The sequence below is a fragment of the Microtus ochrogaster genome, chromosome 5 (genome assembly GCF_000317375.1).
Source record: "Microtus ochrogaster isolate Prairie Vole_2 chromosome 5, MicOch1.0, whole genome shotgun sequence".
NCBI classification, from domain to species: Eukaryota; Metazoa; Chordata; class Mammalia; order Rodentia; family Cricetidae; genus Microtus; species Microtus ochrogaster.
Genome location: NC_022012.1, coordinates 79961396 through 79975261, shown reverse-complemented (window position 1 = coordinate 79975261; position 13866 = coordinate 79961396). Strand labels below are relative to the sequence as shown.

At 36.1% G+C, this 13866-nt stretch overlaps 1 protein-coding gene and 1 non-coding gene across 8 annotated transcripts in view; both read left to right on the top strand.

Annotated features, from left to right (window-relative positions):
* The window catches only part of Dock3 (dedicator of cytokinesis 3), a 405059-nt gene that overhangs the window by 115728 nt on the left and 275465 nt on the right, over positions 1 to 13866 (top strand). For all 7 annotated transcript variants that reach the window (XM_026779352.1, XM_026779351.1, XM_013346561.2 and 4 more), the window contains exon 4: positions 7589 to 7644. In XM_026779352.1, coding sequence (XP_026635153.1) covers positions 7589 to 7644 — 56 coding nt within the window. The remainder of the gene's footprint in view (positions 1 to 7588; positions 7645 to 13866) is intronic.
* On the top strand, positions 9601 to 9706 carry LOC113456178. The gene has a single exon (XR_003377037.1). It is a non-coding gene; the product is annotated as a U6 spliceosomal RNA (small nuclear RNA).

The following is a 13866-nucleotide window of genomic DNA, read 5'->3' as shown; positions in this document are numbered from 1 at the left end:
TCCTCCTCCTCCTCCTCCTCCTCTTCCTCCTCCTCCTTCTTCTTCTCCTTCCTGCTCTTCTTCCTCCTCCTCCTCCTCCTCCTCTTCCTCCTCCTCTTTCTCCTCCTCCTCCTTCTACCCCCCCCTCTCTCTTTCTCTCTCTCTCTTTCTTTCTGACAGGATCTTTCTGTATAGTCCTGGCTGTTTTGGAACTCACTATGTGGACCAGACTGGCCTCAAACTCACAGATATCCACCTTCCTCTGCCTTCCAAGTGCTGGGTCTAAGGGTGTGTACCATAACACCTGGCTATTTGTATTAGTCTTTTTTTAAAAAAAGATTAATATACAAAGTAGTAGAACTTCACTGTGGGCTCCTCATACATACTTTTTTGAATATTTTATTTTTTCTTGGACAATTTCTTACCTGTGTACTATGTATCTTGATAGTATCAGCTTAACTGGCCCTTCCCCTCTCTTGGACTTTCCCATCTTCTTCATCTCCTCCTCCTCTTTTTCTTTTGATCAATAACTCATTGAGCCAGTTATTGCTGCTTGCATTCAAATAGATGTGAGACCACTCACCAAAATATGGGCAATCTACCAGAGTCACAACCCCAAAGAAATATGACCCTCCCAATAGCTCTTTTACTAACAGTGGGGCCTCATGAGTTCTTTTCCCACTTGGTGTAGGAGGTCCTTTTGTTTATGTGTTGCTTTCATTGGTTAATGAATAACGAAACTGCCCTGGCCTTTTGATAGGGCAGAACTTAGGTAGGTGTGGAAAACAAAACTGAATGTTGGGAGGAAGAAAGCAGAGTCAGAGAGACACCATAATCCGCCAGAATCAGACATGCCAAATCTTTTCTGGTAAGCTACTGCCATCTGGCGATACATTGATTAATAGAAATGGGCTAGATCAAGGTGTAAGAATTAGCCAATAAGATATTAGAGCTAGCCGGGCGATAGTGGCGCACACCTTTAATCCCAGCACTCGGAAGGCAGAGGCAGGCGGATCTCTGTGAGTTCGAGACCAGCCTGGTCTACAGAGCTATTTCCAGGACAGGCTCCAAAGCCACAGGGAAACCCTGTCTCGAAAAAAAACAAACAAAAAAAGATGTTAGAGCTAATAGGCCAAACAGTGATTTAATGAACACAGTTTCTGTGTGGTTATTTTGGTTCTAAGCTAGCTGGGTGGCTGGGACGAACAAGCAGCCCTCTACCTTATAACACCCATTCATGCCTGAATGTTGGCTGGCTTGAGCTTGTGCAGGTCTTATGCATATGAGATAAAAAACAGGATATTTCTCTTTCTAGGATACTTCACTAAGATATAATTTCCAGGTCCATCTATTTTCTGTGCATGTCATGATTTCATTTTCCTATCTGTCTCAATAAAATTTAATTGCGTATATATGTCACATTTTAATTATCTGGTCATCTTTTATGGATATTGCAGTAGTTTGAATGTACTTGGCTCCCATAAGCTCATAGGGAGTGACACTATTAGGAGGTGTGGCTTTGTTAGAGTAGGTATGGCCTTGCCAGAGGAAGCGTGTCACTGTGAGGGCGGGTTTTGAGGTCTCATACGTGCTCAAGCCACATGGTGCCTCAGTTCACTTTCTGTTGCCTATGGATCAAAGATATAGAATTCTTAGCTCCATCTCTAGCACCATGTCTTGCCTGCACACCAACATGTCTCACCATGATGATAATGGACTGAACCTCTAAACTGTAAGCCATCCAGTTAAATGTTTTCCTTTATAAGAGTTGCCATGGTCATGGTGTCTCTTCTCAACAATGGAAAACCTGAGACAGAACTTGGTACCAGGACCTGGGGTGTTGCTGTGATGGGCCTGACCATGTTTTTGTTTGGAGGAATTTGGACTTTGGTACTTTGGATTTAGAAAACAGTGGAAAACTTTAAGCACTGCTTAATGGGCCATACTAGTAGGAACATGGAAGATGGTTCTGAGAATGATTTGAACTTTGGGGGAATGGCTCAAGAGGTTTCAGAGGAGAATATTTTAGTATGTTGCCTAGAGATCATTCTTGTGATAGTTTAATGAAGAAAGTGGCCACTCTTTGTCCTTGTCTGAAGAGTCTGCCTAAGGTCAAATAAACAGTTTTGGATTAATTCTGCTGGCAGAGGAACTCTCAAAATATCCTAGTATAGACTCTGTCATGTGGTTATTAGTGTTAAGTCTAATGAAGATTTATAATGAAAAGGAGCAAGCTGAGGAGAAAAGGAGCACCAGAAAGGGGAATGAAACCAAATCTTGTGTTCAAGGAGATAAACAGATTAAGAAATGGACTAAAGGGAGTGATGATTCCAGGACAAGATTTCACCCAGCTAAGTTTCCACCAGAGGCAGGTGTGGTGGTGTACACCTTTAATCCAAACACTTGGAAGGCAGGGGCTGGCAGATCTCTCAGTTTGAGGCCAGCCTGGTCTACAGAGCAAGTTCAAGAACAGCCAAACTTCGGCAGTGAAGGTAACCATCAAAACCAGAAAGCTGGTAAAGATGTAATTGAACAAGGGGAGCATGTTCAAGCCCCAGCAAGCAAGAGATGATGGTAGCTTTGACCTCATGGTTCTGGCTTTAGAGTTAAGAATAAAAGAAAGGGGTTTCAGAATTTGCCCCTATGACTAAGGGAAGCCACTGAGGTCAGGAATGTGTTGGGTGTCCATGGAGGTCTAGACAGGTTATTTTGTGAAGCTGTGAAGTTGAAGCCTGGATTGCCTTGGAAAATCCAAAATGTTGGAGATGCCAGAGCTGTGGGGTACCTGCCAAGGAAAACTGCTAACAGTGAGTGAAAACAGTCCAAGAGAAAGAAGTATGTTGCAGTCAATAAAGCTGAATCGGGTTGGAGATTGGAAGAGCGTCTTGATATAATATATGGAGATGCAGAGTATAGAGTTTGCCCAGATGGGTTTTGGTCTTGCTTTGGTCCAGTATTTCCTTTATGTGCCCTCTTCCCTACATTTTAAGATGTTAATATATATCCTGTGCCATTATAAGTTAGAAATAGGTGATCTGTTTTTGATTTTAATCTTAAATAAAATGATGGTTAAGAGATTGCATGAATCTCAGAAGAGACTTTGAACTTTGTACTTAAAATATTTTTGAGACTATGATAAACTATAGGGGCTTTTGAAGTTGAGCTAAATGCATTTTGCATTATTGTATTGTTACAAAGTTTATGAGGCCCAGGGAGTGGATTGTAATAGTTTGAATGAAATTGGTCTCCATACACTCATAGGGATCGGCACTATTAGGAGGTGTGGCTGTTGGGAATCTCTGTTCTGGTCTCCTTCCATTCCAGACCCTGCCCCTCAGAAAGCCCACCAAGGGTCAGCTCTTCCCCAGAGCTGCTCAAGACACACCTACCGGGTACTTAAAATCTGGTTGCTAGGCCTACCATGTGATTTCTCTCCTGCCTTTTCAAGAGTTACCCGGGAGTTGCTTTGCTCTGCTAATTAAGTCTGATCTTATTAATTTGATTTGCTTTGGCTTATTGCATCAGCAGAGGATACCCAAAAAGCAGGGATCCAATACTTATTAGAGACTTTGTTGGAGTTAGTGTGTCCTTGTTGGAGGAAGTGTGTCGCTGTGGGGTTGGGCTTTGAGTTCTTATATATGTTCAAGCCATGCCATGTTTCAGTTTACTTCCTATTGCCTATGGATCAAAGATATAGAATTCTCAGCTCCATCTCCAACACCATGTCTGCCTGCATACCACCATGTCCCACCATGATGATAATGGTCTAAACCTCTGAACTGTTAGCCCCATTGAAATGTTTTCTTTTATAAGAGTTTTCATAGTTATGATGTCTCTTCAAAGCAATAAGTGAGTAGTGCAGAAGTAAACATAGATGTGTAAAGTGTCTCTGTAGTAGGACTTGATAATCCTTTGTGCATATTCCTAGGAGTAGTATAGTTTGACCATATGTTAGTTTCATTTTTAGTTTTTGGAAAGATATAAATACTGATTTTCATAGTGGCTGCACAAGTCTGCATTCCTGCCAGTACTAAATATGGGTTTCTATTTTCCTATGTCCTCAGCTCCATTTGTTGCCTCTTGTTTTCTTGGTGATAGTTATTCTAACTGGGATAAAATGCAGTCTTAAAGAGTTTTAGTTTGTATTTCTGTAATGCATAAAGCTGTAAAGTAAAGCACTTTTCAAATATTTGTTGGCCACACATTTTCTTCTTTTGAGAACTATCTTTTTGGTTCATTAGTCCATTTATTGATCAGAAGATTTAGTTTTGGTGCTTGATTTTTATAGTTTTTTAAAAATATATATCTAGATATTATATTAACACCTTTTCTGAGATATAATAGAAAAATATTTTTCTCCTCTTCTGTAGCCAGGCCCTTCACTCTAGATGGCTTCATTTAATATGAAGAAGCCTTTGGATTTCATGTAATCCCTTTTGTCACGTTGTTTATTTCCCACTGTTGTGCGTTCCAAAATTTAAAATAAAACCAATATATCTTGAAGTGATTTCCCTAGATTTTCTTCCAAAAGTTTCAGCATTTCAGGTTTTATAATAAACTATTTTTAAATTTTGAATATCTATAATATACTATATATATATATATATATATTCAGTATGCATAGTGGAGGTTTAACTTCATTCTTCTGTATATAGAGATCTGGTTTTCCTAACACTCATTTGTTGAAGAAACTATCTTCCCTCTCCAACTCCAATGTATGGTTTTAACACCTTTGTCAAAATTTAGGTGGCCATAGCTGTGTGGGTTTATTTATGCATTTTCTTTCTTTTCCAGTAGTTCTTGGTTAACTTGAGGTCAGATGTTGTTAAATTCCATTTTTTTTAAAGAAATGCTTTGTCTTTTTGAGGCCATTGATGTTCTCTATGAGTCTAGGCTTTTTAAAATATAGTTCAGTGAGGAATTTCATTTATATTTTGATGTGGATTGAATTGAATCTTTAGAATTCTTTTAGTAATTTTTTTCACGGTATTGAGTCAGTCTCTAAACATGAAATGCCTTTATTTCCTAGTGACTGTATTGATGTCATTATTAAATGTTTTAAGGTTTTCATTGTAGAGGTTTTTTAAATCTTACAATGAGGTTTATTCTGACCTTTAATAAAGATTTATCTTTTTATTTATGTTTGTGTGCCTATGTATGTGTACATGCATATGTGCTCATAGAACCTAGAAGAGGGCATCAGATTCCCTCAAGCTAAAATTATAGGAGGTTATAAATCCCTTGACATGAAGAGAACCAAACTTCATTTCTCTGCAAAAGCACTCTTAACTAAGGAGTCTTTGCTCTAGTCCCCTTATTTTTATAAAGCTATTGAAATGAATTATCTTTCCTAATTTCTTTATTGGCCACTTTATTATTGATATATAGAAAAGCTACTGATTTTGATGTTGCTTTTTGTCTTCTTATGCTATGAGTTTTCTGGTGGTATCCATAGCATCCCTTAAGTATTAGATTATGCCATCTACAGATGGAATGATTTAACCTCTTCCTGTCCTACTTATATCCCTTTTATTTTTTTCTGTTATTTCTCTAACTAAAGTTCTGAGCATTACATTAAGAGTGGACCACTTTGTGTTATTTCACATTTTGGAGGAAATGCTCTCAGTTTCTTCATTTAGTATAATGTTAGTTTATAGGCTTTTCAAATGTAGCCATTATTATATTGAGGTATGTTCCTTCTAGTCCCATTTTTGAGGATTTTATCGTGAAATGGTATTGTTTTTGTTTTTTTAAAAATATTTTATGGTTTATTTAATATTATTTTTTTATGTGCATTGGTACAAAGGTGTCAGATCCCCTGCAACTGGATCTTCAGACAGTTGTGAGCTGCCATGTGGGTGCTGGGAATTGAACCCAGGTCCTCTGAGAGAGCAGTCAGTACTCTTAACCACTGAGCCATCTCTCCAGTCCCCTTGTTTGTTTTTTTTTTTTTTTTGAGACAGGATTTCTCTGTAGCTTTAGAGCCTGTCCTGGAACTCGCTCTTGTAGACCAGGCTGACCTAGAACTCATAGAGATCCGCCTCTGCCTCCGGAGTGCTGGGATTAAAGGCGCACACCACCACTACCCGGCTTTAGTTTTTCTGTGTCTATTGAGATGATTATGTTATTTCTGTCCTTATGTCTTTTTTGTATGGTGTAATTCATTTATTACTTCACATATGTTGAACCCAACCTTGCTTCTCAGAGATGAAGACAGCTTGACAGTGATGTAAGATATTATGTTCTTAAATTTGCTTTGTGAATATTTTGTTGAGAATTTTTAAAATATATTCATTAAAGATACTGGGCTATAGTATTTAGTTTTTTGTTATCTAGATAAAAATAGATACCAGAGAAAGTTCCCTAGGCCGCATAGATGAATGTGTATTTTTTATGTTAGATGTGGTAAATAAAATGTACTGATTGTATGATTATTTAATGCTGACGTTTCTTTACTGTTTTGAGTTGCAAGGACCCACCTAACGCTCAGAGTGAGGCAGTGAAGCCTTCCACTGTCTTATAATGTGCTTTAGTGTTTATTTTATGCTATTGGGAAACCCTTATATTTATTGGAATTTTTCACAATCATTATAACATCCTGATGAATTGTTCCTTTTATTAATATGTAGTTGCCTTCTTTATTTTTTCTACCTCGCTTTTCTTGAATAATAAATATCATATATGTGAGCTTCATTTAGTTATTTTTGCATGTAGTTCTGCAGTGTAAGCCTTTATATTCTCTCATGTTTAATATTCCTTGTCATTGTCCAGGTTATCTTTTATTATGAGCCATTATATAAAATGAATTACTATAGTTAAGTTGCTGATGGCCTTATATGTTATTGGTGGACTTTATAATTTATTATACTCTGGGTTAAAGGATGAGAATATTTAGGCCATTCATGTTTTATTTGAAGCGATTTTATTAGGATAAAATGAAATGATTGGAAAACTGAAGTGGCTTTTTAACATAATATATTTTTGTGTTGGTAAGGATACCTGTCACCAAACCTGACCACCTGAATTCAAGCCACATAGCAGAAGGACCTCGACTCCCACAAGTTGTCCTCTGGCCTCCATGCATGTTATGCGTGCACACACACATACATAATTATTTAAAATATAATTTAAAAATAAAAATGTATTTCTTACTAAATGAAAATAGTTTTAAAAGGAATACAAGAAGAACTATTTATAAAATCTTCCAAACTGATGAATTCTTAAATGAACCTCAATATTAGTGAATGTATTAAAATTGTTTCTGTAACTCAATGCTAGATAATTCTAAGTTATTGATAAGATAGTGATGTGAATTTTGAACACAAATGACCTGTAAATAATACAGTAGCTTGTGGGTCATTTGATAGACTATTCCTACTTTGTAAGTATTGAACATTTTATTTATGAAGTGTTTATGGCTGTAGTTTTCTTCTGAAATCTACAATCTAGTTATACATGGTCATCAAATCTCAACCTAATGCTCTTCCTTCAACTCTGTATTCTTCATGTGCAAAGTGGTTGTTTTAATAGACTATTTACTACATTTCCATTCTCTTTCTTTTTTAAACAATTTATGTTTTGTTAACTGAACTTTTTGTTTGTTTTACAGGGGATCTTTCCTGCAAATTACATTCATTTGAAGAAGGCAATTGTCAGTAATAGAGGGTGAGTAATTAGCCTAAATGTTAATTTATAATTATTAGAGGTTGCAGCAGAAGTGTGACTTGGTTCATAGTTTAAAAATTACTATTGGCAGGATTTTATTTTTAAAATCTGTTTCTATATAGTTCTAATATAAATTCTAATAATTCTATATAAAAATAAATCTGCATTTATTATTATATAGAATCCCAAATTCTAATTTTTAACCATATTCTGTATAAATACCTTTAATTAAATTTTATCAGAGCAGTTTAATATATAGTATCCTTTATAAATACATTAGGTAAGATTTTGAGAATTAATTATTTATAGACTAGGTATTAGAGATGAATTTGTCATTTCACTGTTCATCTCAAAGTGAAGGAAACTTAAAATTTTTATAAGTAGAGATTTAAAAATCTAAGGTATACCTTGTGGACAAAAAACATTATTATGCAAAATCAATACATTAATCACACATTTGAAAAACAAAAATTTTTGTTTTTGTTTGTTTTTGAGACAATATCTCTCTATGTCACTGGCCTGGAATTTGCTATGTAAACCAGGGTGGTCTCAACCCACAGGACCTGCCTGTTTTTGCCTCCAGAGTGCTGGAATTAAATACATGTATTACCACAGTTAAGTGTTTTTATGGAATTCCTGAATGTATGAATGAGTGGGCCTCTGATTCTTGTGCATTGTATCTTGGACTCGTTTTCTTCTGTTTGTGTTGTCCAGATCTAATGTGTTTTGTTTTATCTTATTATATCTTATTTTACTATATTTTATTTTATTGTTGTCCACGAAAAGCCTGTTTGTACTGGGTGGTGGTGGTGGCACAGGCCTTTAATCCCAGCATTCAGGAGTCAGAGTCCGGCAGATTTATGTGAGTTCAAGGCCAGCCTGGTCTACAGCTTAAGTTCAAGGACAGACTCCAAAGTTACAGAAGAACCTTGTCTCAACAAACAAACAAGTGAAAGCCTGTTTGCTTTTGAATGAAAGGGTATGAATCTGGATGGGAGGGAGGTGGTGAAGAATTGGAAATAGTACAAGGAGGAAAAACTGTAATCAGAATATATTATGTGAGAAAAAAAACATCTATTTAAAAAAATAAAAAAATTTGAATGGAATCTTAAAAGACATTTATATAATAACAACAAAAGAAAAAATTAATCTTCACAGAAAAGAGATGAGAAATAAACATAGCAAATGCTAACACTGATTGTTGTATGTGTTGAGAGTGTTTTTTAAGGTATCTGTTGTTGTCATGTCCTCTTACAAACTTATTTAAGTTTTAAAAATTCAATTTAAATTATAAAATTTGATTAGTATTTGCTTCTTAACTAAGAAAGATTTGAACTGGAGAGTGCGTAGGCATTGGAGTCCGCAGTCATGGAGACATAGATACATTGTGAACGTGTGACGTGGAAGCTGATGCAGGAAATTATTTGTGCTCTTGTATAAAGGGTGAAAAACAAAAGAGGAAATACTGATATCAACCAAATAATAATAATAATAACAGCAGCTATTAGTCTATTCAAATGGCTGAGATAAGTACAATAGGATGGGGATACTTTGGATATAAATCATAGAAAGCTACATAGAATTAACTGTTGTATCTAGACATCTAGCAGGGTCGTTATAAAGAATAGAAGTTATAAAACCCAGATAAAGTATGGAAAAAACACTGCCTACAGGCACTGGAGAACAGCTGACATAGACAGGATCTTTAAAGGTTCCTTTGCTTTTTTATTTTTTTGAGATGGGGTCTCTCTAGCCCTGGCTGGCTCTGTTTTCTTTTGGCAAGGATCTCTAAAGGTGATGGTCCACGAAGGAACAGATGTACACGGGAAGAACTTTATGTTTATTTTGGCTTTTTTCCTCAGAAATTTTCATTTTGTCATCATGTGGTGGAACAGAGCCCAGGAAGACAATGGTAGGCTGTTTTTGTTTTTTGTTTTTTTCCTGCATCAGCAAGATAGTGGAATAACTTTGGCAGCACAATAGTAAAATTTGGACAGTGCAAAGATTAGCATGGTTGCTGTGCAAGGATGACACACAAATTCATGAAGTGTTCATATTTTTTTTTGCTTCATACATTTTTTGTTTATTAGTTTTTTTAGTTGTTGAACAAAATTTCTGCCTCCTCCCTGTTTCCCATTTCCCTCCCCCTCCTCCCACACATCACAGCCTTCCCCCTCCCCCCTCCCTACTCCTCTCTCCCTCCCCCAAAAGCTTGAAAATAAACCCCATCTCTCATCCTTTGCATAAACATTGATTTAACAATCATGTACACAGCAATAGATTTTTATGAGTAATACATAATCCAGTAAAATGATACAGATCCCCACACAGTACAAAACAGGAAATAGCCCAGTGGTAGGGGTGCACACCTTTAATCTTAGTACTCGGGAGGCAGAGGCAGACAGATCTCTATGAGTTCGAGGTCAGCCTACTCTACAAGAGTTAGTTCCAGGACAGGCTCCAAAGCTACAGAGAAACCCTGTCTCTAAAAATCAAAAAACATACAAACAAAAACAACAACAAAAAAACCAGTTCTTACCCATTAATCTGTTTATTGATATTCAGGTGTTTTCCATTTATCAGGGACAAAGAAGGTTGTATTCTATGGCAATATTTCATTAAGAAGAAATAATAAGAAGGAACTATAGAAAAGTACTTACTTATATGACAACCAAACAAATTCATTAATTAAACTAAATTGCAAATTAGTTAAAAGAAAAAAACCAAAATATTCTCATAATAAAATTTTGCCTCAAAGATAAAAAAGTAACTTAGAAAAAATTTCCAAAATTTCTGTATTTATTTAACTTTTGGTGGATGTCAAGATTTTAATGTTGCCATATAATCTCAAACACTTTATTCAAACTTTCTAAGCATATGTAAATAGTGAACTTTTCAAAATAAATATATCTGATATTTTGATTAAAAAAAAAAGAACAATCTAAGTTTTCTGAATCACCCTTTTCTCCATAATAGCTAAGACAGAATTTGCATCAGTTGATCTATTCCACTAAAGCAACCTAAAATGAGTGGAATAAACTTAATATCTTTAGTGTTTCTGGGCACTGCCCAAGAGACATATTTTAACCCATTTTGCTGCAACTGCTGAAGTTACTTGCATAGTTTAAACTTTCAGAGGCAACTAAAAAAAAAGGAGTGGCAGCATACTGAAGTTTGCACAGTTTTGTAAGACTAAGAATTGTGCAAAATCAAGACTTCTTTTCAGATGGGGTAAAGAGGAGTGTAACAGGCATCCAGTGTTTCACCCTTGCACTATACTGTTTTAGAAGAAAGGCATGGGCAGTTCCCAGTGATCAGTATAGGTCTGCAAGTTTGAGGAAGGATATATAATCAGAGTTTTTTTTTCTCAAAGTGGGGGAGAAGAGCAGAGTATATATCTTGTGCCTTGGTCTTTTCAATACACTGCCCTAAGGAAAAGAGATGAATGATTTACAGTGACTATTTATGGGTATGAACAATTAGAAGGAGACTCTTAGGAAGAATGGGGGAATAAGACATACCCATAGAAAAGTTTTGAGAGGTTCTCAGATTGTTGGATGGATTAATTAGAGAGAGCTTTTCCCTGTTTAGGCCAGTCCATAAACACCAAGGGAGGCAGTGCTTTTTTTCATTTTGCTAATAGAAAAAGTCAAATTTAAAAGGAACATGAAGAGTCAGGTAATAAGGTGTCTTATAACTGATGCTAAAAAATGAAATTCTGTAAATTACCTGATAACAAATCTAAAATAATGTCTTAAAAACAGTGAAATATAAGAAAATAGATACAGATAAGTTAAAGTATGTCTCAACAGCATAATCAACAAGTAAATAGAAACCACAAGGTGTAGATGAAAAATTTTTGTCCTGCCTGGTGCCACAGCTGCTCAGTCCCAAATAAACACACAGAAGCTTATATTAATTACAAACTATTTGGATTATTGCAAAGGCTTATTATTAACTATCTCTTAGAACTTAAATTAACCAATAATTCTTATTTATGTTTAGCGACACATCTTGGTACCTTTTTTCAGTAAGGCATTCTCAATCTTGCTTCTTCTGAGTCTGGCTTGTGACTGTGTCTCTGCCTTTCTTCTTCCTAGAATTCTTGTAGTCTTGTTACCCCACCTATACTTCCTGCCTGGCTACTGGCCAGTCAACATTTTATTAAACCAATATGAGTGACAAATCTTTACAGTGTCTAAGGACATTATCCCACAGCAACAAGGGAAAAGTAAAAGGGAACCTAACACAAATTCTGGACTTGAACAATATCACCTGAATTGAAATATTCAATAGAATAACATTCTTAATATAGTAAGAGAAATAATTGGTGACCTCAGAGGTAGATCACCTAAAATGATCCATGCATGGGACAAAGAGCATAAGAGAAGAGAGCCTTTGAAGTTTTTGGGACATTATATATGCTATATGGAATTACCAGAAAGAGAAATGAGAGAGATGGACAAGAATTTGAAAGAAATAATGACTGAAGACTTTCCAAATCTAAGGAGGGAAATGGACATCAATTATTAGAGCCCAAAGCACACTATTGAGAAAAATTAAAAATGCATGTTATAACCTGATTGTCACAAGTCAAACACAAACATTTTGAAAGCAACAAAAGAAAAAAGAACTTGTATACAAGGAAGCTTTATACAATATGGCAGATTTCTCAGTAGAGACTTTTCAGAATAGAAGGGAATGGAATGATGAGTTCCACATACCAATAGGAACAAACTCCTTAGCAAAAATATTGTGTCCAGTAAAATGACTCTTGATGTGGGAGTGTCATATATCAATCGGTCCATTTCATCGGTTAATTAATAAAGAAACTGCTTGGCCTGATAGGTTAGAACATAGGTGGGTGGAGTAAACAGAACAGAATGCTGGGAGGAAGAGGAAGTCGCCATGCCCTTCCTCTCCAGGGCAGATGCGATGAAGCAAGCCGCCAGGTCAGACATGCTGAATCTTTCCTGGTAAGACTGGTTCTACACAGATTACTAAACATGGGTTAGGCAAAAATGTGAGAATTAGCCATTAAGAGGCTAGAACTAATGGGCCAAGCAGTGTTTAAATGAATACAATTTGTGTGTTGTTATTTTGGGTGTAATGCTAGCCGTGCGAGGAGCCGGGTGGGACGAAAAGCAGGCCCACTCCCCTCACTCAACAGACCCTTTAAAGATAGAGAGAAATATTTTCCCATACAAATAGTAGCAGAGGTAATTTATTGCAAGTAGACTTGCCTAGCAAGAAATACAAGGGAAGAATTCTTTAAGTTGTAGCAAAAAAGATGCTTGCTCTATGGCAGAAAAGAAAATGAAAATATAGAATTCATGGGTAAAGCCAAATATATAAATATGATGACATGAATATTATCAAGGTAGTATATAAATCATTTGTAGTTTTAATATAAAATTAAAAGACAGTTATTAAGAGTAATTATAGTTGCAGAATCAGTGAACACATGCTGATTGATGCTAGTTGTGATGTCAATGAAAAAATTGGGGAAGGAATTTTAGAATTTTTCTGTGCAATTAAAACTATAAACTTACAGACTGAGGAAAAAGCTCATCAGATAGAATGAGAATCCCTGGCTTCAAATCCTTGGCACCTATATAAAAAGCTGGCATGGTTATATTCACCTATAAGCCCTATGCTACCTGGGATAGACAGGAGGATCTCTGGAGCCTGTTATCTTATAGAAACCTTTACTTAAGAGAAAAAGGTGGAGCTTGATAGAGGAGGGCACTTGGGGTCTTCTTCTGGCCTTCATAAGTGCTCATTACTCCCCCACATATGTATATGATCTATTCTCTTTCACACACACACACACACACACACACACACACACACACACACGCACATCATATCAACTTAGCATAGATTTATAAGATGCCTTATGTAAGTGTCATGGAAACCACAAAGAAAATATGTACAGAAATTTAGAATTGGTCTAGGCTAAATATAACTTTGTAGTAAAGTGGCTGCTTGGCAAGCAAAAATCACTTGTTCAGTCCCCACCACTGGAAAATATCAGAGAAAAAGATAGAGGAAGATTATAATAGTTTTGGAGGACACTACTCTGGCTTAGATGCAGATGTTCATCAGGGTGATAGAAAGTGGTAAGGTGCTGTGTCAGTTTTGTCATTTGAGCTGATGTAATTTTCTTCTACTTATTTCTCTCTCTCTCTCTCTCTCTCTCTCTCTCTCTCTCTCTCTCTC